General features: G+C 40.6%; 1 protein-coding gene and 2 long non-coding RNA genes across 3 annotated transcripts in view; 2 read left to right on the top strand and 1 right to left on the bottom strand.

Moving 5' to 3' along the window:
* LOC118495801 overlaps window positions 1–27,783 on the top strand; it is a 542,497-nt gene that overhangs the window by 170,071 nt on the left and 344,643 nt on the right. The gene's annotated exons all lie outside the window — the stretch shown is intronic.
* On the bottom strand, window positions 178–17,561 carry LOC116060303. Its single transcript, XR_004107478.2, has 3 exons — window positions 17,412–17,561; window positions 14,870–14,871; window positions 178–190 (listed from the first exon to the last, which is right to left on the bottom strand). It is a non-coding gene; the product is annotated as an uncharacterized LOC116060303 (long non-coding RNA).
* On the top strand, window positions 15,463–27,647 carry igbp1 (immunoglobulin (CD79A) binding protein 1). Its single transcript, XM_031313806.2, has 3 exons — window positions 15,463–15,968; window positions 24,262–24,594; window positions 27,139–27,647. The coding sequence occupies exons 1-3, from the start codon at window positions 15,507–15,509 to the stop codon at window positions 27,406–27,408; spliced, it is 1,065 nt and encodes a 354-aa protein (XP_031169666.1). The 5' UTR covers window positions 15,463–15,506; the 3' UTR covers window positions 27,409–27,647.

The following is a 27,783-nucleotide window of genomic DNA, read 5'->3' as shown; positions in this document are numbered from 1 at the left end:
AATATATTGTGTTAATGTGCCTATGTGTATGTTGTCTCTATTGTACAGTATGTGTCTATATGGCCAATTAAACTGATTATGATTCTTATATAAATATATATTTGTTTTATTTGTTGGTACCATGGTTGTTAAAAAATAACGTTAGGGCAACGTTCCATAAACTTACTTAAGGGTTATTATAGCCTTCACACTGGGAGTTGAAATCAGCTCCGATCCGGCTTCGAAACGACCAGAAGTCATTCATTTCCTATGGAGATTCGCAGACTGCATGCGAATGGGTCCGAACGAGTGCGGTGCGAAAAAAAACATGTCAGTTGGTCCTCCGGATGCGCTCAAAAATTGAACTCTTGCGAAAGGCTACGGATGGTTCCTATCCGACAATTCCAGCATTGCTATGGTACTGATAAACAAACCTGCTAATGCTAATTAGTTAGCTAGCAACAGACATCGAACTATTGACATTATACCGCTATATCACATTTTTACTGACGTGACATGTCAACGTCCTGGGCAACTTGTCTCCACGCAGCAGCCTTTCTAAATATCTGTATAAGAGAGGTCATAGAGAATCGTACATTCAGAGACTTATCAGTCATTCTAGTCTCTTTTTGTGAGTTGCTTCCGAAGCTTACAACGGTAGGGGAACATTTTCTAAAGGTTACAACGGTAGGGGAACGTTCTCTAAAGGTTACAACGTTAGGGGAACGTTCTCTAAAGGTTACAACGGTAGGGGAACGTTCCCTAAAGGTTGCAACGGTAGTCGAACGTTCTCTAAAGGTTTTGGGAATGTTCTGAGAACGGTCGATATAACCAAAAACTAACGTTCCCTAAACGTCAGGAAAACTTTCCATGGGAACCAAAAACTAACCTTCAGGGAACGTTCCTGGAATGTTCTGGGAACCAAAAATTGTTACCTGGGCTGACAAACCAACCTGATTATCGGCCATCTGTCTGGCGAGGTCAGTGACTCGAGTCTGTTCGGTGTGTTCCGTGCCGTCGGCCTTCATTTGGGTCGATTTGACAGTCGGACTCAATGGCCAATCTGATTGGTGGAGCACTAACCCGGAAATGACGAGTGGGATGAGCCTGACTAACGCCTCTCAAAATCTGACCTTTGACGATCCGAAATGAAGACAGATTCAGCAACTGCATGGCCTATTTCTCGCTTAAAATGTTTTCAGGAATACGTTTCGGTGAACTAGCTTCGTAAAATATGAGATCGTATTCCGAAACGAGCCGCCATTATGCTCGGTTGTAAAATCTGAGAGCAGCCAGACCCACGTGACACGTTCGTCCAATCAGCTGCCAGTTTTCATTTTTTTGGGCGACAATACAGATTAGCGCTGCCTGCTGTTATGGAGACGTATTACGTCTCACGCACGCACAGAACGTACGCTCAAGTCAGCGTAGCTTCAATGTGTTCCAAGGCACTTTTTTGATCAACTCGGCTTTTCTGCTGAAGGTCGGCCGTCGGGTTGCTGTGTCAGAGCCTTAAAACAGCAGAGGGAGGTCAGGTGGACTGAGCAGTCAGGACCTAGTTGTAAAGAGGTGAGTAAGCAAAGAGCCTGTAGCAACTATGGGATTCATTTATTCAATTCTCAAGTCTGACCACAATCAGTGATGAAACCTTAGTCACCTAATTGTAGTTTTGATATTTGTTGGATCATTTATAAATTATTCCTTAAAGGTACAATATGTAATATTTCTCCATTAAAATCTCTAAAAATGACAGTCAATTAAATATGTTAGTTTTTTTGCCAAATGTTAACGGTTCAGCAGATAAAATACCCGTAGTACTATACTATGATCCATACAGAAAGTTACGATATTATAAATCTCAACACTGTTTCCTCCTAACTCCTGTTAAATCATATAAGACTAGGGTTATGTAAAGTAAATTCTTGTTCATTTTGTTTGTTGGATCATTGTTTGTTTTTTGAAGTGTTTTAATCTGTGTTTTGGGGATCCTAAACATGCTGTTCTGTACTATACATGTCGGATTCCTCACACGTGCTGACGCTTACGGTAAGTGTATTTTGTCATTTCCAGTGTTCCCGTGTTACAGACGCTAGTTTGTTGCTCCAGCAAAACTTACTCAACTCTGCTTTATTGTTTAAATTAGTGTTAAAAAAAGATTAATTAAAAAATGAATGTTATGTTTGTGCATATGCAAAGACAATGTCGGACTCTGTAGTTTTCTCTGGACCCCTGCCAAACCTGATCAGTGATGAAATGTGCATGTCAGCCTTCAACCGCTGGCTATGTGAATAACTGGAGGGGCGTTCTGGGGAAAGCCTGGTCTGATTAGAGACTGGTCGTTATTTAATTAAGGGGCCACCGGATGAGTTTTGTGGCCTCTAACCTAAAAAGACGTGACCCTGCCCTCGTCAGTAATAATTTTCCTATGACCCTCCAAAATGATTTGAAAAAAAGGAATGACCCTCCCCTCGCGTGCAAGTTTGCACTTAACAAAGAAGTACACATACCATTTGATTTTTACAGCCATGATGTACAGGAGTTAACCTCTGCATTCTCATCTTACACATCACACTCCTCTGTTATGGTGTGGTGGCCATTTCAGTAGATTTACTTACTAACATTGTTGTGGAAACACAATAAGCATGGAAACTAAATGCACACTTCATGCATTACTGCATTACTTCAAATACTAAGTTACTCCTCTAGTAAACTAGTATTCATATGAAATAAAACAATAAAACATTGAGACCATTCAGCAAAGGACGCTGGGATATAACCAATTCAACACTGGTTGCTATGGACTTGTCACTATCGTCATTGTATATTTTAGCACATAGGTAAAGCTGCCGAAGCTGAACATTATATTCCAAAACACATATGTTTATTTTTAAAGTTTTTAAGTTACATTGTAACAATTTAACAATTCGCCCAGCTGTTTTGGAACGCAATAGACAGACGGTTAAAATCAACTAAAATGTAACAGTGAACAATCAGTGTTGGACCTACAGTCTGTTGAGATGCCTCTCCAAACGCAGAAACCAAGCGCAGTCACACCATAAAACGTTAAGACACGTTGAGAAAAAAGATCCGCATTTTGCCGTAATCCAACGACAAAAAAAAAGTAATCCACAGCGATCAGTAGATCCACAAAAAGGTAAATGATATGGTGTATCCAGCAAGGCCGATATGAGTGTCACATACGAGGCCTCTCCACTTCGATGTTTAAACAAAGTGGAATAAACATATAAAAGTCCAAATCTACACAAAATCCGCAATCAATTAGTAAGCTGACATCACATTTATATACATGGCATTTAGGAAACCTTTATTGCAAGGTTGGCACCAGTGTTGGGAGTAACGCGTTACAAAAGTAACGCGATTACAGTAATGTATTCCTTTTTGCTGTAACGCAGTAATATAACGCATTACTAATTAAATTTCGGTAATATTATACTCGTTACAATCTCAGTAACGCGAGTTACAATGCATTTTAACGCAACATTTAGTGGTGCATTGGTTTTTTTAAGAATTCACCAACACCGCGACACATTTCTTCACAGGAAAAAAAAAAAGCCGTATTATTTTCCTGTCGCTGTATTCGATGGTTGAGATGACAAATACATTTGCGAGATGGATATTATTTTCAGGAGTTATTACGCTGCGTTGAAGTGAGCTGTCCTGTTTCTGTTCCCGTGGTCAGAACCAGAACCAGAGATGGTGCGGACAGCATGTATGTCCCAACAGGTGACGGTACGTCAGCGGCTGACAGATATAAACATGTCGGGAATTAATGTTGAGGCTTGCTACCATAGACTGTATATAAGAGTGGACCAACAGATCCCGTTGCTCTGGACGGAGACCAGTGAAGGCCGTTAGAAGTACTTTTCCGGTGAGCGCTGAGCGTTACTGCGCAGCCTCCAACTGAGAGAGACGACGTAAATGTGACGTGAGCAACGTGTCTGAAAGTTGTAAGTCTTCTGGTAGCTGTGCCAAGAGAAATCTCAATCATTCCCAATCTAGCAGAGACGGAGAGCGTAGGTATATGTAAGGAGATAACATAGGCACAGGCTAATTATTGCTAACTAAAATGCTAGTTAACATTAGTAATTACACTTAAACAGCTAATGTGAGACGAAACTGCCTGCGCGCTTCTCCTGTACTATACGGTAATTCCTCTACTATGCGACAGTAAGTCGCGTGGTTATGACACAATCGTTAGCCTATTTTTATAAAAACGTCTACTACGGAGCCATAACGTGAGGTACAAGGTAATGGAGCCTTTTATACATTGTCGTGTTTCTTTAGAAATGAACAATGGACAAATAGAGTCTTTAAACGCTTCAGATGTAAAGTTATTCGCTGTCAAAGTGGCGCCAAAATGAATGGCGGTCAATGGAATGCTAACGGGAGGTGATCGCTTTGTAGCATTAAAATGGCGCCATAGGAGGTTCGCGGTCCGAGGAGAGGCTTACCCCCTTGCTTGCTACACGTAAATATCATTGCATTTTTATCAGCCGTGGAGAGTAACTATGCCTGTAGTGGAATGGCTTCGAATGACGACCAAAAACGCTTGTCTTTTACTGTGACCATTTACTGTTCAATATGTTGCAGTTTTACAAACAAGAAAGTGAACAACTTGAGCCTGACGGAAATGTTGCTTCTCAGTAAGCTAGCAAGAGTAGGCTACACAACAGACAACTTCCATGTAGCCTACTTCAAAATAAAAGCACTTCCTGTGACGGTTCGCAGTAAAACTAAATTACTGTTAAATAAGGTTGTGTAGGCTACCTTTTCATAAATCAGCTGTAAATCAAGTACTGTAAATAATGTTAATAGTGAGTTTTAATCACACTATAATTGAACATTTCCTTTAGAGTGTTTTAACCTAAACAACATGAATTTCTTATTGAAGTGCTATAAACAAACATTTTACAACAATGCCATACTTTTGAGTATTTTTATTTTCTCCTACTTGCCTATTATATGTTTTACTTATCTATTTTGTATAGCTTTAGTTACTTTGCATATTTATATTAATTACACAAAATATGAATAATCTATGATGTATTAAAGTGGATAAAGACGAGACTTTATTGATCCGGTGGTGAAATTCACAAGCTAGCTGCCAAATCAAATTTCCCCTGTTATTTTGGTGAAAGTAACTCAAAAGTAATGCAAAAGTAGTGTAACGCATTACAATTCAGAGACAGTAATATTGTAATATAACTAATTACTCTCAAATGACAGTAACTAGTCTATAATGTATTACATTTTGGAAGTAACTTGCCCAACACTGGTTGGCACGGCAAGATGTCCAGACTAGTGCAACAGTAATTTTCATTTTTTTGCGTCCTGCTGCTCCCATCGTCAGCCAGGTAATATTTTTTTTTACCAAAGCAGTATATGATCAGATGTATTACCTATCACCATTTAGTTGTTTTGTGTTATTTAAGATATTTATAAAATATCTGGTCATGCCAGATGTAATTATTCCACAAATTTTTTAAACAATGCAATTACCCGTTTGAGCCACCAGGGGGGCAGTGCTCCTCCTGCCCCCCCAGCAAACTCCGTGTATGCGGTCAGAACCATCTGCTAGGGGGCCGAGACTGAGAGCTACATGGATAAATATGTACCAAACAAGCCACTTTGAAATTTTGCTCTTTTCATGAATGAAAAAGTTGGGTGACCCACCCACCCAGACTAAAAAATGTTGGATGACCCTCCCCTCAGCAAAATATAAAAAGACATGACCCTCCCCTATTTTCCTCCGGTGGGCCATTCCATAAATACCAAACGGTCCCTTAGGAGAGACGGCATTCATCCCACTTGGGACGGAGCCGCTCTCATATTAAAAAATCTGACCGAGTCTATTGTCGGTCATAAACCATGACAACCCAAGTTTAATATTAGTAATCAAAGGTGCAGCGCAGTGCGCTCCTCTGTGCTTCCGTTGGAGCAGTCGTCCACTCATAGTGTAATAACCACGGTGTCTGTCCCCCGACTCAGATCGGTTAAATCAAAGGTAAACAAAAGAGGGGCTATACTTAACAACCTAATTGGAATCAAGACAACCATTGCATCGATAGAACAGAATAAGAAAATTAGATGTGGACTATTAAATATTAGATCTCTGTCTTCTAACGCAATATTGGTAAACAATTTGATATCAGATAATCAAATTGTTCTATTCTGTCTTACCGAAACCTGGCTGGGCCATGAAGAATATGTTAGTCTAAATGAAGCCACTCCTCCCAGTCATAATAATACTCAAATTCCTAGAGGCTCAGGCCGAGGAGGGGGAGTTGCAGCCATGTTTGACTCAAGCCTGTTAATTAATCCTAAACCTAAACTAAATTATAACTCGTTTGAAAGCCTTGTTCTTAATCTTCAACATCCAACACGGAAAACATTACAGCCAATTATATTTGTTGTTATTTACCAAGCTCCAGGTCCGTATTCTGAATTTTTATTGGAATTCTCTGAGTTTGTACATGTGTAGTCCTTAAATCAGACAAAGTACTTATTGTAGGTGATTTTAATATCCATGTGGATGTTGACAGCAATAGCCTTAATACTGCTTTCAACTCATTATTAGATTCAATTGGTTTCTGTCAGAGTGTGCATAAGGCCACGCACTGTTTTAACCACACCCTCGACCTTGTGCTGGCATATGGCATCGAAATTGAGGATTTAATAATATTTCCGCAGAATCCTGTATTATCAGACCATTTTTTAATAACTTTCGAATTCTTACTACCCGACTATACGAAATTAGATAAAAGCTTCTACACTAGATGCCTATCTGACAGTGCTATAGCTAAATTTAAGGAAGATATTCCAACAGCATTTAACTCAATGTCATGCCTTAATATAACAGAGGACCTTTGTGTTAACTTTAGTCCCTCCCAAATTGATAAATTTGTAGACGATGCTATGGCCTGCCTACGGACGACTTTAGACTCTGTTGCTCCCCTCAAAAAGAAGATGATGAAGCAAAGGAAACTAGCACCTTGGTATAACTCCCAAACTCACAAATTAAAACAAATCTCGCGAAAACTTGAAAGTAAATGGCGTTCCACCAAACTGGAAGAATCTTGTTTAGATTGGCAAGAGAGTCTGAAAACCTATAGGAAGGCCCTCAGAAATGCCAGATCAGACTACTCATCATTAATAGAAGAAAATAAGAACAACCCAAGGTTTCTTTTCAGCACTGTAGCCAGGCTGACAGAGAGTCACAGCTCTATTGAGCCATCTATTCCTGTAGCTCTGAGTAGTGATGACTTCATGAGCTTCTTTAATGACAAAATTAAAACAATTAGAGATAAAATTCATCACCTTTTGCCCTCAACTTCTAACAGTTCACCTTTAAATGCAGGACTGTAGAAAGAATGAGACATGACCTGACATATACTTTGACTGCTTTTATCCTATAGACCTTCAACAATTAATGTTAAAAGTCTCTTCAGCTAAGCCATCTACCTGTCTCTTAGACCCCATCCCAACGAGGCTACTTAAAGAAGCATTACCCGTGGTTAACACTTCATTACTAGATATGATCAATATGTCTTTATTAACAGGTTATGTACCGCAGTCATTTAAAGTAGCTGTGATAAAACCTCTTCTGAAAAAACCCACCCTCGATCCTGAAGTCTTAGCCAACTATAGACCTATATCTAACCTTCCCTTTCTCTCCAAGATCCTTAAGAAGGTAGTCGCTAATCAGTTATGTGATTTTCTACATAGCAATAGTTTATTTGAGGACTTTCAGTCAGGATTTAGAAAGCATCATAGCACAGAGACAACACTGGTGAAAATTACTAATGACCTTCTAACTGCTGCTGACAAAGGACTTGTCTCCATACTTGTCTTATTACATCTTAGTGCTGCATTCAACATGATTGACCATACCATCTTGTTACAGATTGGAACATTTAGTTGGCATTAAAAGAATCACACTAAGCTGCTTTAAGTCCTATTTCTCTGATCGATCGCAATTTGTTAAAGCTCCCATATTATGCTAATTTTCAGGTTCATAATTGTATTTTAAGGTTATACCAAAATAGGTTTACATGGTTTAATTTAAAAAAAAAAAAAAAAAAAAATGTTTTTGTTGTACTGCACAGCTCTCTCTCACTGCTGCAGCTCCTCTTTTCACCTTGTGTTCAGGTCTCTGTTTTAGCTACAGAGTGAGACATCTTTTCTTCTGTACTATCTTTGTTTGCACTTGTACATGCGCAGTAGCTCAGATCATAGATCATGTCAGCTAGCTCAGACAGTAAAAGAGAGGCTGTTTCTCCAACTTCGGTCAGTTACAAGGCAGGATTAGCCGGGAGACTTCTTCTAAACGAGGGTGCACAGGTTAGTAGTTCTTTTGTAAATTATGGTGATCTTGTGTGTGTTGTAGCAGTGCTTTGCCATTGAGAATGAGGTAGCCTGCTAGCGCTAGCATGCTAACGGTTGCGGTTAGCCATCTTATTTCGGCTAGTGACGTAGAAAGCCGTGCAGATTTTGACCAGCTCACCCGGAGACTGAAGGCAGGGCACATTCAAAAACCCGTATCTCACTCAAAACAGCAGGGATGGTTTTTTTTTCAAAGTTTGTATGCGTGTGGAAGCACCAGAGACACAAAATAACACTCCAAATCCCAGAAAAGTGATTTCTTTCCTAATATGGGCAGTTTAATGTTAACAATAAATCCTCCAAGTACGCTAATGTTAGCCATGGCGTTCCACAAGGCTCAGTGCTTGGACCAATTCTATTCTCTTTATATATGCTTCCTCTTGGCAATATTATTAGGAAACACTCAATTAACTTTCACTGTTATGTGGATGACACCCTATTATATTTGGCAATCAAGCCAGACGAAACCAGTCAGTTAGCTAAACTTCAACCATGCATTAAAGATATAAAATCCTGGATGACCTACAATTTTCTGATGTTAAACTCAAACAAAACTGAAGTTATTGTGCTGGGCCCTAAACACTTCCGAACTTCATTATCTAAAGATATAGCTACTGTTGGAGCCAAAATTATGATTTCATTGTTAATTTTTATTTTGATCAATTGTGCATGGATGCAGTGACATTTGCAGTAAACTGGACTCATTGTGAGCTGATAATTTGTGTTCATCTTGGTGAATGGCATATCATCACAGCCTTTTGGCAATCAGCTGATTAGGGTAGTAATTGCATCAGCTGGTGTATAAAAGCCAGGAGCTGTCATTGAGTTAGGTGCCTTTGGTTTGTAGCCACACGTTTTTTTGACCGCTTACAGCCAATTCAATAAAACTAAAGGTTTTATTCGGGCTTGAGTCCGTGTGTGTGTGTGTGTGTGTGTGTGTGTGTGTGTGTGTGTGTGTGTGTGTGTGTGTGTGTGTGTGTGTGTGTGTGTGTGTGTGTGAAGGGAGTAGGAAGTCTTAAAGAAAATAGCAGAAATAGCAACTCAATAAGGCCCTTCCATTTTATTCCATGAATATAGTGTTGACTTTAATAAAATGTATTTCAGATCACAATGGCAAAGGCAAGAAAGACAGAGAGAGATCATCAGACACAGAGAGAGAGGCAGGCAAAGGATAAGACAAGGAAATTAAATCAGTGGAAGCAGGACTATGACTAGGATTATTTATGCCTATGTCTGTGATGCTATGAGAGATGTGGAAGGGAATATGTCAACACCAAGGTACCTAAACTGCCTCACTATTGGGATGTTAGAGGGCAGGGACGTGAGTGATAAAGCCGAATTTAAGTGCATTAATGATGATTTAGTCCAATTGATCTTATATCCAGATAAAGAGCTGAATAAATCAAAGGTGGGTAGTAAATGTGGTATGGAGGACCCTGCGTCCCTAACATAAAGATAAGATATCATCTGCATATAATGATATTCTGTGTTCTGTATTGCAAAACGTAATAGGAAGTACAGCAGGATGCTGTCTAATTTTACTTTCGAAAAGTAATGGGGACGGGGGCAACCCTGACAGGTGCCCCTTGATATAGGAAACTGGGTGGAGCAAATATTTCCTGTTAACCATTGCTGAAGGATTGGCATACAATACCTTGATCATCTTAATAAACTGAGAAGGCGCACATTATCAGATGCTAGACGGGTCTTAATAAATCCAGTTTGGTCATTATGTATCAGTTTTGTCAGATAGGCGTGTAGTAAGTACTTTAGCAAAGAGCTTGACATCCCCATTGAGAAGAGATAGGGGTCTATAATTACTGCACTGGGAAGGATATTTGTTTGGCTTGGGAAGTAAAGAGATTATAGCAGCATTAGCACCTGAGTTGAATGCACCTTTATCAATCGCAGTATTAATCATATCCAGCAGTGGTGTATGTCCCAAAAAGCAAGATATAACTCTGGATATAACCATCCCACCCTGGGGACTTGCCCTTCTTCATACTGACAAGGGCCTCTCTCAACTCCTCGAAGGAAATGGGAGAACTCAGTTTTCCTGATTCTTGGTTGGAGAGAGAAGGCAACTCCAGATCATGAATAAAGTTTTCACAGGTGTTTGAGTCTAGTGTTACTTCAGATTGATAAAGGGTAGAATAGAATGTTTTAAATGCAGAATTAATTTCACCAGGTTCAGTTAAAGTACGATGAGGTGATTTAATGGCCAAAATGTTACGTTAAGTTTCAGTCTTAGAGCTAATAGATGGCTTGGTCTAGATGCATTGAAATAATATGTCCTTCTTGTTCTGTGCATCAAGAACTCTGCCCTCTGCCTCAGTAAGGAGTTTAATTCGGCTCTTGTTGTAGATATTTTCCCTAGTAAGACATCACTTTGTGCGCTCTGTCGTTTGGCCTCAAGTTGTGTACGGGTATCCTCCAGTTCATTTATTTTAAGAAGCCTTCTTTTTTTAAGGTGAGATGAAAAGGAGATTGATGAATCTCTTATTGAGCCCTTAATGGCATCCCATAAGATTCTGGTGTCTCCCACTGACCCTGCATTAAATCCGATTAAAGGTTGTTAGTGCATTGCTAAAAAAGACACAGAACTCTTCATTTTTGAGAAGAGAGATGTTGAAACGCCAGCGTGATGCTCTAGGAGGAGTGCCCAGGAGTATAAGATGAGCTGAGACTATACTGTGATCTGATAATGAGCAGGATTTAATTACAATATTATGTATTTCAGAAAAGGAGGCAGGTGAAGCTAATAAATAATATATTCTAGCTGAATAGAAAGTGTACTGTTTGGAAGTGGGATTAATTGTACGGTATAAGTCTGCTAAACTAAGAGAAGATAAAAAGTCCTGAAAGTCCCTGGAGGCTCTTAATTGTGTGGAGGTAGAGTGTTGAGCAGATTTATCCAATGATAAGTTTACACAAGTGTTCATATCTGCACCTATGATTAGTAAGAAATCTTGAAGGTGTGATAAAACTGTAGTAAGGTTGGAGAAAAAATTAGGTTCATATTGAGAAGGAGCATAAATGGAGATAAAGGCAAATTTACGTCCTGAAATAATAGTTTTGATGTATGCAACCCTGCCATCCTCACTGCCAAATTGATCTAGTATATTTAACGAGAGTGTCGTGATAGTGAGGAATGGTGGACCCAAACGCAGAGAGAGGGAGGCAGGCAGGAGCAGCGTTGAAACTCAAAGATTTATTGGAAAACAATGAGGGGAGCAAACAACAAAGGAAGTCCTGAAGGCAACAGGCAAAAAGGTCCAAAGTACAAAAAAACAAGAACAGGGAATCCAGGGAGCCGAGACAGACACAGGAACACACAAACTGACCGGGAGGAGATACAAACAGATGGCACCAGGACACAAAACGATCTGACAAAAGACAAAGAGAACACAGGGGTTAAATACAAGAGGTAATGAACAAATGAGGGACAGGTGACACGACACATCAGGGCGGGGCAGGACAATCAACAAAGGCAAAAAGTAAAACTAGACATGACAGGACAGAAAACAGACTATCAAAATAAAACAGGAAACAGGAACACTAACAAAAACCTGAAATCACAACTAAACACAGAAACTTGACAACACAGAACACAGGAATAATACACAATAAAACAAATAAAGGCAACAGAAATGAACAAACTGGTAACAGAAATATCCTCAAACCGTAACAGAGAGATTGCGTTTCAATAAAAAATGCACCCCTAGTTTTGGAATTCAGGGATGCAGAGGCAGCTACATAGTAGTGTTTGTTTGCTAAACGATGAGTGTCTGCAGTTTTTAAATGTGACTCTTGTATGAAAGCAATATCCACTAGTTGTCTACGTAAGAAGTCTAAGCAAGCAGTTCTCTTAATCTGGCCATTCAGCCCATTAACATTCCAGCTAATAACATGTAGATTAGTCATGTTAAGCTATGTCAGAAAATAATTACATTGCATATGAGATTGAAAAGTAGAGAAAGAAAAAATAAATACATAATATATGTCGAGCAGTGCAGCAATCCAATTGCAAAAGATTTAGGAAGTAGAAACCAAGAAAGAGAGACCTATACCAACCCTGATAAACCTATCGCCATAACCCCAGCCCTCTCCAAAGAACGGGAGAGAGCCTGAAAACACCCACGCCCTTGTTAACATCATAACAATAACACACATTAGAAACCACTCTTAAAGAGTCCGGTGTACCCCTAAATGTTGGACCCATGATCCTGGGGTAGAGTAACATCTCCAAGTAGGCCATTTCGCAGCCCCCCACCACCCACTATATACATTGAGAATACCGCAGTATAAAAAGAAAATAAATATTTTGGTCAGTAAAAGACCGAAGGTAAAAATATAATAAACAGTAATAATGAAAGTAAAGGGAAACAGGAGAAAGTTTAAGAGAAAAGAAGGTAAATAATATGAAAATTGTTTGCCATGTCAACTCCATTCACTAAATCAAACATACAGAAGATACCAAGTGATGCTCGCTAGTTAGATAAACAGTCTATTTCGGCTCATCACATTGAGCAGTCCAATCCCAAATTAAGACGCATGGCGGAGTTATGTATTAAATTGATACAAAATAGTAACCTTACTTTGTTCCCTTAATGAATAAAAAAAAAAAAAGTAAACAAACACTTATTCATTGAGAGATTCCGTGAAATCCTTAGCTTCTTGTGGAGTGTTGAAGAAGTGGCTTGCTCCTCCACACGTTGCTTTCAGCCTAGCAGGGTAAAGGAGAAAGGTGCGGAAGCCCAGTTGTTGTAAAGCATTCATTGAAGCAGAGAAGGACAGCTGGCGTCTGAAAATTTGTGTGCTGTAATCTGGCGAATAGCCACCCCGTCCACCTCCACAGTTGTTTTCCGTGCAGCGCCTATGATCCTATCTTTTCCGTGCAGTGCCTATGATCCTATCTCTGTCGGTGAAACGTAGCAGCTTCAACAGGAGAGTGCGGGAAATGGGTTTGCCGTTAGCGTCCTCCTTCGCTGCGCTTACCCGATGTGCACGCATAATTTCCACTGAACCCAGCCCCGGAAACCAATTTTGGATAGCGGTAGACAGAAAGGTAAGCAAATTTAACTTTTCCTGTATTTTCTGGGATCCTATGCACCCGTATATTGTCTCTACGTGAACTGTCTTTCATGTCAGTTACCTTATCTTCCAGACTGGCACACTTTGCCCTTAGCTTGCTCAGCGATGCAGAGAGACGGCTATCCACTTCAGTCAGGCGGTTTTCACCTGCCTCCATGTGCTCCATACACTTTGAAGTGTCAGCCCGCATGGCCACCATTTCACTCCTAAATTCTGCCATTTTGCTCAGCCACCATGGCTTGCGTTTTAGCTGAGAGTTGAGTCACCACATCCTCCACGAACTTGGGGATAGCCTCCTCTAGCTCAGCAAGTTCTTCACTATCAACTGAATGAGAAGTTGTCTGCTTAGCAGCTGTCTTCGATGAAGTCGCCATGACAGTGTTGAATACGTCTATAAAAATTAAAAAAACTACTAAAGTTTGAGATATGCGGATAAAATGTGAAAGATTAAGGGGGAAACTGTGGAGCCGTGGTGAGAAACTACTGCATCCCTCGCAATGATCACATGACTCCGTTTAAAACATTTCTGGAGGCTTGAGGGACGAAGGGTCACCGTGGAGAGTGGAGGGAAGCGACTTGACAGGGCGTTGTTCATGCCACTGTTTTCCAAGGCCTGGAAGAAAGCTGCAACTCCCTCAAATGCCCAGGGTGGACTTCGTGGGTCAGGGATATTCCCATTCAACCCAGACAAGATAAAGATAAATCTGTTCATACCATCAGAAACAACGGAGAGACCCTTTGGAGAGACTCCAGTAGAACCTGCATGTGCAACTCCAAGCCATCCTCCGTGTGATAACAATAACGGGGATGATGATGATGATTCCTACCATCAAGGAATGTTCAATCTTCCAGAGCACACCCCTTGCCACCCTCTGCATGATGCTGTTCAAGCCAGCAATCTCTCCTCCTCCACAATCTCCACAGCACCTTCTTCTGTCCGCCATTATTGTCACCCCACCACCTCTGGCACAGGAAGTTGAAGTGGTGACACAGCCAGAGGTCTCCTTCAAATCACTGATCGCCCTTCCGGTCAGAGAACGCCCAACTACCAGCCGCCAGAAGGCAAAGGGTCCATCATATGATCTGACCAGTGACGACCATTTTTCTTTCATTTAAGAAAAGCGGTGAAAAAAAGGGGAAAAAGCAAAAGTCAACAACACTCAACCAGGCCACAACCAGTCAAGTCCGTCAAGTCAACCAGGATCCTTGTGCTATCTGCCAGCATTCTTATGGCAACTCAAAAGACCCTAAGTCCACAGAGGAGTGGGTTTCTTGTGCAGTCTGATCCCGTTGGTTTCATGAATTCTGTGCAGAGGACAATGGGGTGATTGATGACGACATTGCCTTTACATGCAAAGCTTGCCTGTTTCCAGAAATGTAGCGACTTATTAACTTCTGCGGGCCATTTTTTATCTGCTGTTGTTTTTTATCTGCTGTTTGTTATATTGTAATAGGCCTATGCAACATTTTATATATTTACCTTCAAATATATACATGAGTTTATAATAAATGCATCAAAACCATCATATTGTTTTATTTGCTTGATGATGTAGAAGGATTATTATAATAATAGAGAATAACAAATATAATGTAAAAAGGAATATGGAATACTATTAACACTATTATTACAAAAGGACTTAACAAATTGAATTATCCGGAAAACTTCAAGGACAATGACATGACGTTGACAAATGTGAATGAGGTGGTTGACAGATTCAACAATTTCTTTGTAAATGTGGGCCCTAAACTGGCCAAATATATAAAGTACACAGGATGAAATACTCCGTGATGGACCATGTGGATAAAAACCATAGACTGTATATTATTATTTTTCTGTATTGTAATAATACTGTGTTATAATGTCTGTTAAAAAAAAGACCCATATGAGAATGGCAATACCTCCGAATGATATCGAGACTGACCTGTGAGAGGCAGCAATGTGCTGCAAGGCATCTAGTCTGTCAGAAAGCTAGAAGAAGAAGAAAGAAAACGAAGAAGAAGAAAAAGAAGAAGAAGAAAGCTATGACAAGATGGCGGAATGTGAAAACACCAACGATGTTTCAATTGCAGAGCCTTCTAAATTATGTGACTTGCTAGATCGTGGGTGGAAGATATTTGAGGAGGTAGACATTGCAAACGAACCACTTGGCTCTACCAGTATCCAGGTCAAAGTTAAACGTGGTATCAGTATGTTGGAAGAAGCGTCTAGAATGGTGGCCCAGCTCGACCTGTTCAGCCGCAATGAAGAGCTTGAGGAGATAGCCACGGCCGACCTGAAATACCTGCTGCTGCCTGCTCTAGTAGGAGCTCTGACCATGAAGCAGACCAGCCGAGACAAACGACTAGAGGTAGTCCAAACAGCCCGGGCTTACTTTATGGATTTTTTGAAGAGGTGTAAAGAGTATAACACATCACAGTTTGAGCTGCCAAATTCGACAAATGAAAGCACAAGTCCTGACGAAGAATCAGAAAATGGAAACTTAACAGCCAAGGTAAGTGGCCTAGCTAAACAATAGCACTAACGTTACCATAAATGACAATAAAATTGCTTCTTAAGAGAAGTGATGTGTATGTAAATGCATAACGCTAAGTGTCAAAATGTAGAATCTGTATAACATAAAGTTAACTGATCAGTTTGAATGAACCAGAAGCAGTATTAATGGTTTGCATCAATAGTTTCATGGTAGTTGCTAGGGCTGCATGGTATGAGGAAAATATTTAATTGCGATTATTTTGACTGATTCACGATATTGGAAGAAATGATCATTTTTGTATCATTCTCATTTCATTGAAAAAAAATAAAATAAATAAATAAAATATATATATATATATATGAATGATTGATTGATTGATTGATGTGTGATGTCTGTAGGATAAGATTTGTATGCCGGGACGTCTCTGCAGCACCACAATACTTTATTTTAGAATGTTTTGACACACATTTTGCCTTTAACAAATATTACGCCACCCTGCTATTTGGATATATATGGATTTTGATAAAATTGCGATTAATTGTGCAGCCCTAGTAGTTGTATGTAACTTATACCTCTTTCACGCCAATAACCAGGGTCAGACCAGGGATATTTTGTGGTGAGAGGTCAAGGGACCCCTTTTAAAATGGCCATGCCAGTTTTCCCTCGCCAAAATGTAGCCTAACTTTGGAGTGTTATTTAACCCCCTTCCCGATAAGCTAGCATGACATAGTTGGTGCCAATTGATTCCTTTAGGTCTTCTAGTTTCATATGATACAAAGATTTCTTAAACCCAGGCCTAGCGAAGGACCTAACGTCAGTATATTTTAACACTTCGTTTTTTGCAGAAGCAGCGGCTCCAATGAACTTCAGGGCTGGGCATCGTTCAAAATCTTTCGATCCGGTGCCAATTTCGATACCTAGGTTTCGATGCCGGTTCCTTAACAATACTTTTTTCAATATCATATGTTTTAAAATCCATTTCAACATCAACGGAAATACATTAAACACAAAACTTTTGTTTTCCACCTTAATTGTGAATCAAAACAGTAATCAAAATTTAAAAATTCTGGTAACACTGCTCACTCAGAGTAACATTAATAAAACTGGTTGTGCTTTTGGATAGGGATGCGCCAATCAAATACTCAGGATTGGTATCAATCCGAACTTGGCCAAAATTAACAAAAAAAGACACACTTTTTTGCCACAACATGAACATATTATGAATAATAAATAAATAAACAAATGACATTGTGTACAGGCTAATATTGAACTAACTAAAATGCAAAGGAATGTAAACAACTGCAGAAGGTACCTGGCTTTTATTTGAAGCAGGCTTTTGTTAGAGGCAGGCCTTTATTTCTAATTCCATCTGTTTGATAAGTATAATTGTTTTAAATAAACTGTTATAAATGAAAAGCCATAGCGTTCCAGTGGACAGAGATCATTCATTTTTTAAGAAACTGCAAAAATATCACCATATACAACAACAGCCAGAAGGGCGACAAAGCAATTTGGGTCAGAATTAATCAAACACCACCATTGTGTCAGTTTGAACCCTGTAAATGTACCGGGTATTTATTTCAAATACAGGTACTATGGTATTGCTGGTAGATTACACTAAGAGCATACAGTAGTTTTGTAAAATTGCATTGCTGGTTTGCAGTAGGACTGAAAAGATTCCTTGAGTAACTTGAATAATTTGATTACTAAAAATCTTGTTTTTAGTAATCGAGTAATTCTTATTTTTAGTTTTAGCTTTGTTTAATTAATGTTAGCAACGTTGTATCGCTCACGGTGTTTCCGCACGGAGGATTATTACTGCCGCACACCGGGCAGACGCTGCTGGCGACACATGTCATGAAGACTGATTACAAAATGAAGAAAGAGGGGCTAAGAGAAGAGACAGGCTGGAGAAAATGACAGAAAGTGTCCAAAGTTTGGAATCAGTTCAAACATAATTAAAACAAAAACTCTGTACTAGGGATGGGCATTCGATTAAATTTTCTTAGTCGATCGTCGGGAGAATTAACGAACGACGATCGATTAATCATTAATATTTTGATATTAAAATTTATTATTTATTTAACTTTTTATAAGTTAAAAATGCAATGAAAATACAAAAATACAGCGTGTTTTTCCTCGATGTGATCTTAATTACAAGAAGAACAACTTGTGGCAGTTAAACTGGAGGTTATAGATATAGATTATAGATATATGAGCTGCGGTGCTCGGAAGCAGCAGAACCTGCAGCTGTGTGCCGGCGTTCTTAAACAGAGACCGTCGTTTGTTCCAAAATAATAAATAAAAAGAATCATGTTAAATAATAACTTAACAAAAACATATTAATACTAGATCTGACAGGTTTTCAAAATGTAACTCAAAACTATCCAAGGCACGGACAAAGCCTAATAACAAAATAACCAGTAGGCTAACTCAGATACAACTTCTGCACCAGTCTACTGATTTTTGTTGTGAAAGATAAGCATGTTGACATGATCTGGGGTCAGACGCGACCGCTACCTGGTGACCGTCAGTCCAGCTGCCGAAAACAGCCGCGCTAACTTGGCCAACCTGGGGAACCTTATTCCTAGGGCTGGGCGATATGACCTAAAAATAAAATCCCCGATTTTTTCTCCCCCTACTTAAAATCAATCTGCAGATGACAAAGAAATTGTTCAAAACAAGTTTTAACTTTATTTTGTTTTGACTCACACACACGCACACACATGGGGCATGTATACCATTATGATTATTCATGCCAATTTTGTGGAAATATAAATTGGTTTGAGTGTTTTCCCTTTTTTTGGATGGGGGGTGCTATATATTAAACAACAAACAAACGGATGCGTGAGATAAAGCTGTTTTCACACCGGTAATTCACTTCTCGTTCCTCGCTAAAAGTTCAAATCATTTTAATGTTATTGTGCAACCTTGCCCCTATTTTCACCTGTTGCTGAGTAACGTACATTAACAGCCCATGGTCTCTTGAATGTAGCATACCTGTAGCAAGCTCCTTCGTTGTAACTAGCGGTAGAAACAAACGTCGAAGAGGAGCTCCGTGCTACAGAGCAGCGATTGCTAGTTGTTTTAGCCGCTACAGACCTCCATCACAGCTCGGTCGTATCAGCGGCATTTAGTAGATGTGTTGAGCCGCAAAAGAGTTCCTCAACACCGCCTCTGGTGCCCCGCATGGTGGTCCTTTAGGTCAGCGGTAGCTGGTGGTTTAGTTATCCGAGAATAGGTGACTCTCAGCCGGGGACAGAGCACCGCGAGCTGCCGGTCATTTCGGCGGAGATTACGGATAAGTAAGTAATGAAACTACTAGTTAAGAAAAGAATTAATGTTAGTCCCTGTCGCTGCCATGTTGTTTGTGTATCTCTATGGCAAACGCGCGGGGCGAGGGCTGAGCCCGTTCGGAGCTATGGGAGCCCAGAGGGGAGCGTCGGCGGATGTTAAGGAGAAAATCGATTTTCATTTAAACAAATCAACGTTAACTACACATTCGAGTTAATCGATAAAATCGATTTATCGCCCAGCCCTACTTATTCCATTCTTCGTAGTGAGTTTCTACCAGTCTGGTGATGGTATGTCGTGACGGAATGTGATATGCTGGTTCTAATATCCATGTCAATGAACTTGCAGGTCCCTTGGGTAACTTTCTCTGCTCGTTATGCATCGCAGCTCCTCCATGCTAACGCCGAGTTTATGCTAGGTTGAGACTGAGAGCAGGATGCACCGCGGCCGCCACCAACATTAACAGGCTCGGATACTTTGTTTAGTGGTAGGCTACATCATTTGAGTCGTGGCCGTGTTGTACTTATACACGGCATCTCAGTGTTTGCAGTGAACTAAGTCGTTTTTTTTAATCAAAATGGTCCCACAACACACGTGTCCTCTTCATGATTACTTTTGAAATCCATACATTAACTCGCAGCCAGGTAACTGAGTATGGAGTCAAATATTGCCCCCGAGTGGTAAAGTGTTTAATTGCTGCCACACTATGAAATTCAGTTCATTGCTTCAAGACTCCCACTACGCAACGCAACCGGCATTAGTTTAATCGATGACAAATTAACGTGATCGACGAAATTCTTAATAATCAATTATCGATCGTCGAGTAGGGGAGAGCGGGGTAAGTTGTCACATGGGTAAGTTGTCACACTGTTCATAACTCCAACACTAGAGGCTCTATCTCAAAAATCAAATAGCCACTTTATGTGACTTCTTCTTCTATAGTCAACTTCCTGTTCACATGTGGTCAAGATCACTCTAATCTGAGGTTAGCACAATTTTCTTATTTTTCTGCTTAAAAAGTAAAAAAATTGCACTTTACACTTTATGCAATACAACTTTGTTAGGTATGAATGTTTAAAATGAATAATTTGCACAAAATAGAGGAGACAGTAACGTGTCTTTTGATACTTTAGCTAAAGTGATATGTTGAGCTAAACTTGAGATTTAGTCAACATTAGCACACATGTCAGTATGGGGCAAGTTGTCTCAATGACTTTGGGGCAAGTCGTCACATGTGACAACTTGCCCCTGTACAAAAAAACACATAGAACATGCTCAAAAAACATGATAAATTGTGATATTGTAATTTATTTCTAATTGCAATAAGGTGTTTGAAGGAAGAAAGGAAGGAAGAAAGGAAGGAAGGAAGGAAGGAAGGAAGGAAGGAAGGAAAGGCAGGAATTAAGGAAGGAAAGACAGGAAGGAAGGAAGATGGTTCGAAATTATCAACGAAAGACAGAGCATGGCAGTACACCACCTGACATAATGTTAAAGGCAGTCAGGCAGGTAAAGTTGCAGAACAAATCCATCAGAAGTACAGCAAAGGATTTTGACATAAATTACCGTACTCTGACTCGGTATTGTCAAAAGATTACCAGAGCAGAAATTGAAAGTCAGACAGCCATACCAACAACAATGGTTGGTTATACAACGCCACGGAAGATTTTTTCACCTGATTTGGAAAAGCAGCTTGTTGCATATATTACTAGGTCAGCTGACATTTATTTTGGTCTGTCACCAAGTGAGGTCAGAAAGCTTGCCTACCAGTTTGCTGTGGCACACCAGCTGAATTTTGCGCCTTTGTGGGCAGAAAAGAAAAGGCCAGCAAAGACTGGTTTACAGGCTTCTTAAAGCGGCATACAACGCTGTCACTGAGAAAGCCAGAGGCAACTAGCCTTGCCAGGGCAAGTAGCTTCAACAGAGAGAATGTTAATGCTTTCTTTGACAACTTAGAGATTGTGTTACGCAAATATGAGTTTGGACCAGGAGACATTTGGAATGTTGATGAAACTGGGGTCACCACTGTACATAAACCAGACAAAGTGGTGGCCAGACGTGGATTCAAACAAATAGGGTCACTGACTTCAGCTGAAAGGGGAACCCTTGTCACACTGGCCTGTGCCGTCTCAGCCACAGGGAATAGTATACCTCCATACTTTATTTTCCCCCCGTGTCAACTTCCGCGATCATTTCCTGATCAATGGGCCACCCGGCAGCAAAGGAGGGGCAAATTCCTCCGGATGGATGAAAGACACACACTTTGTTGACTTCCTGAAACATTTCAGTGAACAAACAAAGTGCTCAAAGGAGAAGCCCTGTTTACTCCTTTTGGACAACCACGAGTCTCATCTTTCCATTGATGGACTCAATTATGCCAAAGAAAATGGCATAATCATGCTGTCATTCCCACCCCACTGCTCACATCGGCTCCAACCATTAGATAGGTCTGTCTACGGGCCACTAAAGAGGCACATCAACAGCACATGTGATGCCTGGATGAGGAACAACCCTGGGAAGACAATGTCGATTTATGACATTCCTGGGATTGTGGCAATTGCCTATCCTCTGGCTGCAACCCCCTTAAACATTCAGGCTGGCTTTAGGGTGGCTGGGGTTCAACCTTACAACAGAGATATATTTATGGAAACCGAGTTTGCACCATCCTACGTCACCGATCGCCCCATTCAGAACCCTGTGCTGCAAGGCTCCAGCACCAACCCTTCCATGCCAGGCCCCAGCACCAATCCTGCCCTGCCAGGCCCCAGCACCAACCCTGCCTTGCAAGGCTCCAGCACCAACTCTGCACTGCCTAGCACGCCCAGTTATGCTTCTGCTATCACCAGCTCACCCTTACCCAGCAATGCTATTGCTGACAGTGGGCTACCAACTCCAGAGGACATCCGGCCATATCCAAAAGCTGGCCCCCGAAAACCAGCCAGCAAAGGAAGAAAACGACGCAAATCAGCAATACTTACTGACACGCCAGTGAAGCAGCAACTAGAAATAGAAAAGAATAAGCCTCAATCTAGCAAAAAGCTGTTTCAAAAGAAAGGGAAGCAGAAATCTGGACCTACGAAAAACAAGGCAGCTAAAAGAAGAAAAATCACGCAAGAGTCATCATCAGATGATGAAGAGTGCTTCTGCCTCGTCTGTGTAGAGCCATCTTCAAACAGTCGTCCAAAGGAGACCTGGGTAAAATGTGTAAAATGCAACAATTGGGCCCATGATGCTTGCACCTCAGGCCAGTCAATTTATGTGTGTCAGAATTGTGACTCTGGAGATGAGTCTGATTAGTCAGATACAGGGCATCTGTTCTGTTCAGAGGTGAAACATGTTAAGTTAAGCAAGTTATCTGCAGCATTCCATTCAGTTATCAGGATCTATGTGCAAGCCATAGAACGTTTGAGTTTGAAGTTCAAAGTAAAGTGGTCTTGCCACTTAATGTGCTTTGATTGAAATGTGCATTGTTTGGATTGAAATAATTGTTTTTCCAGATTCTCCAGGCACAAATGTTTATATTTCCAGTTCTGGTTTGAGTCTAAAAATTAAAATCAATATCACAATTAAGTAGTTGTGTTCTTATTTTTAGATAATTTAGTGTGACAACTTACCCACCCTAGTGTGACAACTTACCCGCCAATGGGGCAAATTGTCACAAGTGCACACTCGCTATTCAACAGTCTACAACTCCGTAATGAGATAAGATATGAAGATGTTATGAATACAACATATGTGCCCAAGACTTCCTTCTTTCATTTGGTATGAGATTTATACAATTTTGATGTATGGTGCTCAGTAAATGTTAGACAGTGTGAAAAGTGTGACAACATACCCCGCTCTCCCCTAATCATGCCCATCCCTACTCTGTACAGTGTGTCTACTGCAAAATCAAACTAGCTTACCACAATAATAGCACGACATCGATGCTTCAGCATCTCAAAAGATCTAAAGAGCCGACTTGTTGACTATCCCTTCGGAAAAAACAGCTGATTGTTGCGCACCATTTTCTCTCACTCTCTCTCTTCATGGAGAAACAGCTGATCAACAATCTACTAGCATAAGTGTAACAGAGCTGTGTGACATTGTAATCAAATGTAATGCTTTAGTTTGAGGTTGTTATTGCATTTCAGAAAATGTTTTCTTTAAAAACAATGTAATATGGCACTTAAATGCACTTAATATGTTTAGTTTTTTGAGAGATGATATTGTAAGCAATGTTGGCAATAAAAATGTAGCTTTTTCCGAAAATTAAACCAAACTATTGTATATTATTGCTCTTCAGTAAAACAAAAGTATTTTTATCCGATTACTCAATTAATCGATGGAATAATCTGTAGAATACTCGATAGCTGCAGCCCTAGTTTGCAGCACACCAGTATCTGATTAACGTTACAGACGGTAGCTATTTGTTTTGAGTTCCAGGCTAACTTTTTTCCTCCCACCTCCAGCTAGCCGTGCTCTGCTCTTGTCGGCTAATCTTGTCAGCTCATCCTTCTGTTTCTTCCAGTATCGGATTCTCCTGGGGTCAATGTCGAAATGTCTCGCAGCTCTTTCACCCGAGTTTTCCTCCGCATACTTTAAAACTCCGTCATTCTCTGCTAGCACTAAATGAGACCCGTGTTACATCCTATGTAGCTACTGCCATCTATTGGCACTTGTACGTTACTACAAACTACACTTAGCTGAGTAACACATACATCCGCATTGACTAAAATACCGGTAGGACAATAATACTTTACATGAGTAATTCAGAAAAACAAAGTGTGAAAAAAGCATGAATATATTGTTGAATCTGTTAAATTAAATTGGTAGAAATGTACATTACAATGAACTTGAATTTTATTTTTACTTAATATTATATGAAAGGCACTTAGGAGATTATCCACACAAATTTTTCGCCGGCCTTTATTTGTCCGTGTTGACCACGTAAGTAAGTAAGTAAATAAGTGTAACTTACAGCATAGTTTGAAAATGAATCAGTGATATTCTAAATTATGATGTGTGCTTCTTGTTCCAGTCGGTCCCCTGCCCGTCAGACTTGGTTTCCATGGCAGAACAGAGACAAGCTAAGATCGAGCGATACCGTCAGAAGAAAGAGCTGGAAGCCAGACTGTCAGATGTACGGAGAGCTGTGGACAGTGGACAGGCCGACGAAGAAGTCAGCAGAGATTTTTACCTTCTGAATGTTCGGAGATGGATCACTGTGTGTCTGGATGAAATAGAAAGCATTGACCAGGAGGTGGAGATACTCAAGAAGATGGATGGTCTGAAGCAGGGTGCTGCCAAGCAGCCACCTCAGCCAGTCAGGCCTCCCATGAAACCCTTTATTCTCACCAAGGACGCTGTACAGGTGAGACTGTGGGCCAGCTGGTTCTGAGCCAGCCGCATGAAGTAATTAATTGTCAAAACTAGCAAGAAGAGCTGCTGGGGATGTCACTGTATAAAAGAACAACCGATAAACATCATTTATCATTTATCCAGTCAGGTTGACTAGATTGACTAGGTCAAATTAGATGTCATTGGCTACCTGTCCAGCAAAGATAGCAGCAACATTGTCCACCTTTCAAATGATGCCCCAAAGAGCATTTAGGTTCTAAACCAAGAGCAGAGCAGACGATGGAAGGTACTTCGATAGTTCAAAGACAAAACACAGTCTAACGTAGGGATTCAAACTGACATGCTTTTTTAGAAAGCCTGAAATCTCTGCAGCCATTGACGTAAAATAAGAGTTGCTGACAATCATTGTTAACATATTACTCAGTGCATCCAGCTATAAATCGAGGAACATCTGTGTATGTAATGTGTGTCTTTCAAAAGACTCCACATCATACGCAGCACGTTGTAAAGAAGACAAAAACAGACCTGTGTGCAGCTTTAGGGGCAGGGCTTCACGGCTCTGTCAAGCATGTAAAGACATGCTTGACTGATAGACCGGTAGCCCACTGCAAAGGCAGTGGGCTACCGGTGTCGTGCCAAAAAGTCATCTGCCAAAAACTGATTGCTGTTTATCCTACTTAAATCTATAACGTATCTTCCTCGGTTGTCCATCACCCGGCCAGCCACCATTTTTTTTACAGATTGCTATATGCAGATTTTTTTCCACTTTTTTTGTGACATTCAAGCAGAGTGACCAAGCTAACACTTACACACACACTAATTCAGTGGTGTGAATCTTAAACTGTGTATTTCGAACAGCTTATTCTCAAAACAACGGGTGTCGACAAGTGCCACAGACCGTCTGCCAGAGCTTGGCTCCTGCCACAGTCTTGTCGATGCGCTGACTACTGATCGACGCCTCTCTGACAATGGTCAGGCAGTTGCCAGTGAGGCGTCAGAGGATCTCGAGAGTAAAATTTAAATTCTTGTTCAGAATCGAACCCCGCTTTACAGCATGTGAGTCCTGAGTCCGACCCGGTCATCCAGTACAACTGATGTGTTACAGGAGAGAATGGACACATTTGCTGTCCCTCGTTTATCAACCTAACATAGAAACCAGCGCAGATATGAGCGCAGAAATCATCATACGACAGGCTTCACGTGTGATTCATGAAACGTTCGTATCACACCAATCAGAGCGTAAGAATGGTCGTACATTGATAAATGCAGCGACTGGAAACGATCGTAATTTAAATTTCACGCCCCAATATATTCTTGGTTTGAGGCCTTGCCCCTACAATTTACAACATGGCGAGACGTAATCCGGCTAAGAAGCGGAACTTTTCAAAGGTGGAGATTGAAACCCTGATATCTCAGGTTCATTTGCATTAACGTGTGTACTATTTGACAGCCTGAAAACTGTTATTAAAGGCTATAGAAAGAATGCGGAATGGAAAGAGATCAGTGATGCAGTCAACAGTGTTGCCGTGGTAAATCGGACTCCAGCTGAAGTTTATTTAATATACAGGCTTATATTTGCAATCTTAGGCCTATGGTGTACCTATATTTAACGATTCGTATAGCCCCCAGTTGGGGCTGTGCTGGACACTGCTCTCTGGGCAACGGGTCATCTGGCTCCATCACTACATTTATGGCACCCTGTTTTCCTGCGCGATGTTGTGCAGAACCCCACAGGCTAAAACAATGTTGCCGTGTATAGTAGGGTCCCCCCCCACTGATGCAAGACAGAGCCATCTGCCCTTAATCAATCCGATGGAGCACTCCACCGTGGCCCATGCGCGTACTTGTGCACTGTTGTACCTGCGCATAGAGGTCCTCTTAAAGAGCCAGATCTGTCAATGCTGATAAGTGATCAACTGATGACTTCTCCTTCTAAACTGATTATATGCTGCACTGCAAGTCCACACTGACTCGAAAACTTGCGTACACAAGTTCAGACCAGACGTGAGATTTTATCGCAGCCTACGCTCACGTTCAAATTGATAAATGCCTTGCTTTGCGTAGGAATCGGCGTCCTACGCCTGTTTTAGGTCGTATGCACATTTCATAAATGAGGGCCACTGTGTGTGACTAAACTAGGCTAAATAAGTGTTCTGACCAAGAAAAGCTAAAATGCCGGGGACGTAGACAGAAAAAGCCATATCCAGTGTAAAAAACAATATTCCGCACATTTCATGTAGGCCTACATTTAATTATATAATGCTTCCACAAGTACTAACAAAGGAATATAAACAAAACCCATGTTAACGTTACTGCTTTTTATCAAAAACTGCAGGTTTCCTGTTTAGTTTTTGCCATAAAAAAACGATTTATGGCAGCTGACATACCCCCGGAGGATCTCGCTGTCTCTCCAATACACTTCTGTGGATAGGGGTTCATTAAAACATTCCTATTAAATGTGGCCGGTACCAATCAAGGTACCGAGCAGTAGTACTGGTTGTATTATCTTTAACATACTGTGCAACAGTGTGTGATAAAATGTTTGTTTCATTCACAGGCTCAAGTGTTCGGGGCTGGTTACCCCAGCCTCCCCACCATGACAGTAGATGATTGGTATGAACAGCGCAGAAATCAAGGAGTGCTGCCTGACCAGGCAATACCCAGAAAAGTCACTGTGGAGGACACTGATGCAAAGGAGAGGGAAGAAGAAGATAAAGAGAGAAAGGCTGAAAATGACGATGAGGAGTCTCTGCTTAAAGCCAGAAACTGGGATGACTGGAAAGACACTAATCGCAGAGGTTATGGAAACCGCCATAACATGGGCTAACTGATCCCAACACAGTGTGTGTCCAAATAGACCTGGCTCTGTCTGATCCTTAAGACTGTTGGTATGAGAAGGTCACCAAACCAAGATACACCACAGTATGCCAAACAAACATGTTAAGTTTACTGACACTACAGCTGATTATCAGTTATTTACAAGGCTAGATCCAACAATCCTCTGTGATGTCATGTTTTTCAGTGAGTATTAATAAAAATCTGCAATTTGGCCACGATGCCAATGTTTATGCTTTGTAGTGTGTATTGCCCAAACGCTATCATTGGAAAATAAAGAGACTGAACAAACCATGTAACAAGAAAATCAGTGTACAGAATCCGGTAAGAATCTAAACATTTATTTTTGAAAAAGTTCTATTCAAAC

The sequence above is a fragment of the Sander lucioperca genome, chromosome 1, assembly GCF_008315115.2.
Source record: "Sander lucioperca isolate FBNREF2018 chromosome 1, SLUC_FBN_1.2, whole genome shotgun sequence".
Lineage (NCBI taxonomy): Eukaryota > Metazoa > Chordata > Actinopteri > Perciformes > Percidae > Sander > Sander lucioperca.
This window is presented reverse-complemented; position numbering and strand designations above follow the sequence as displayed.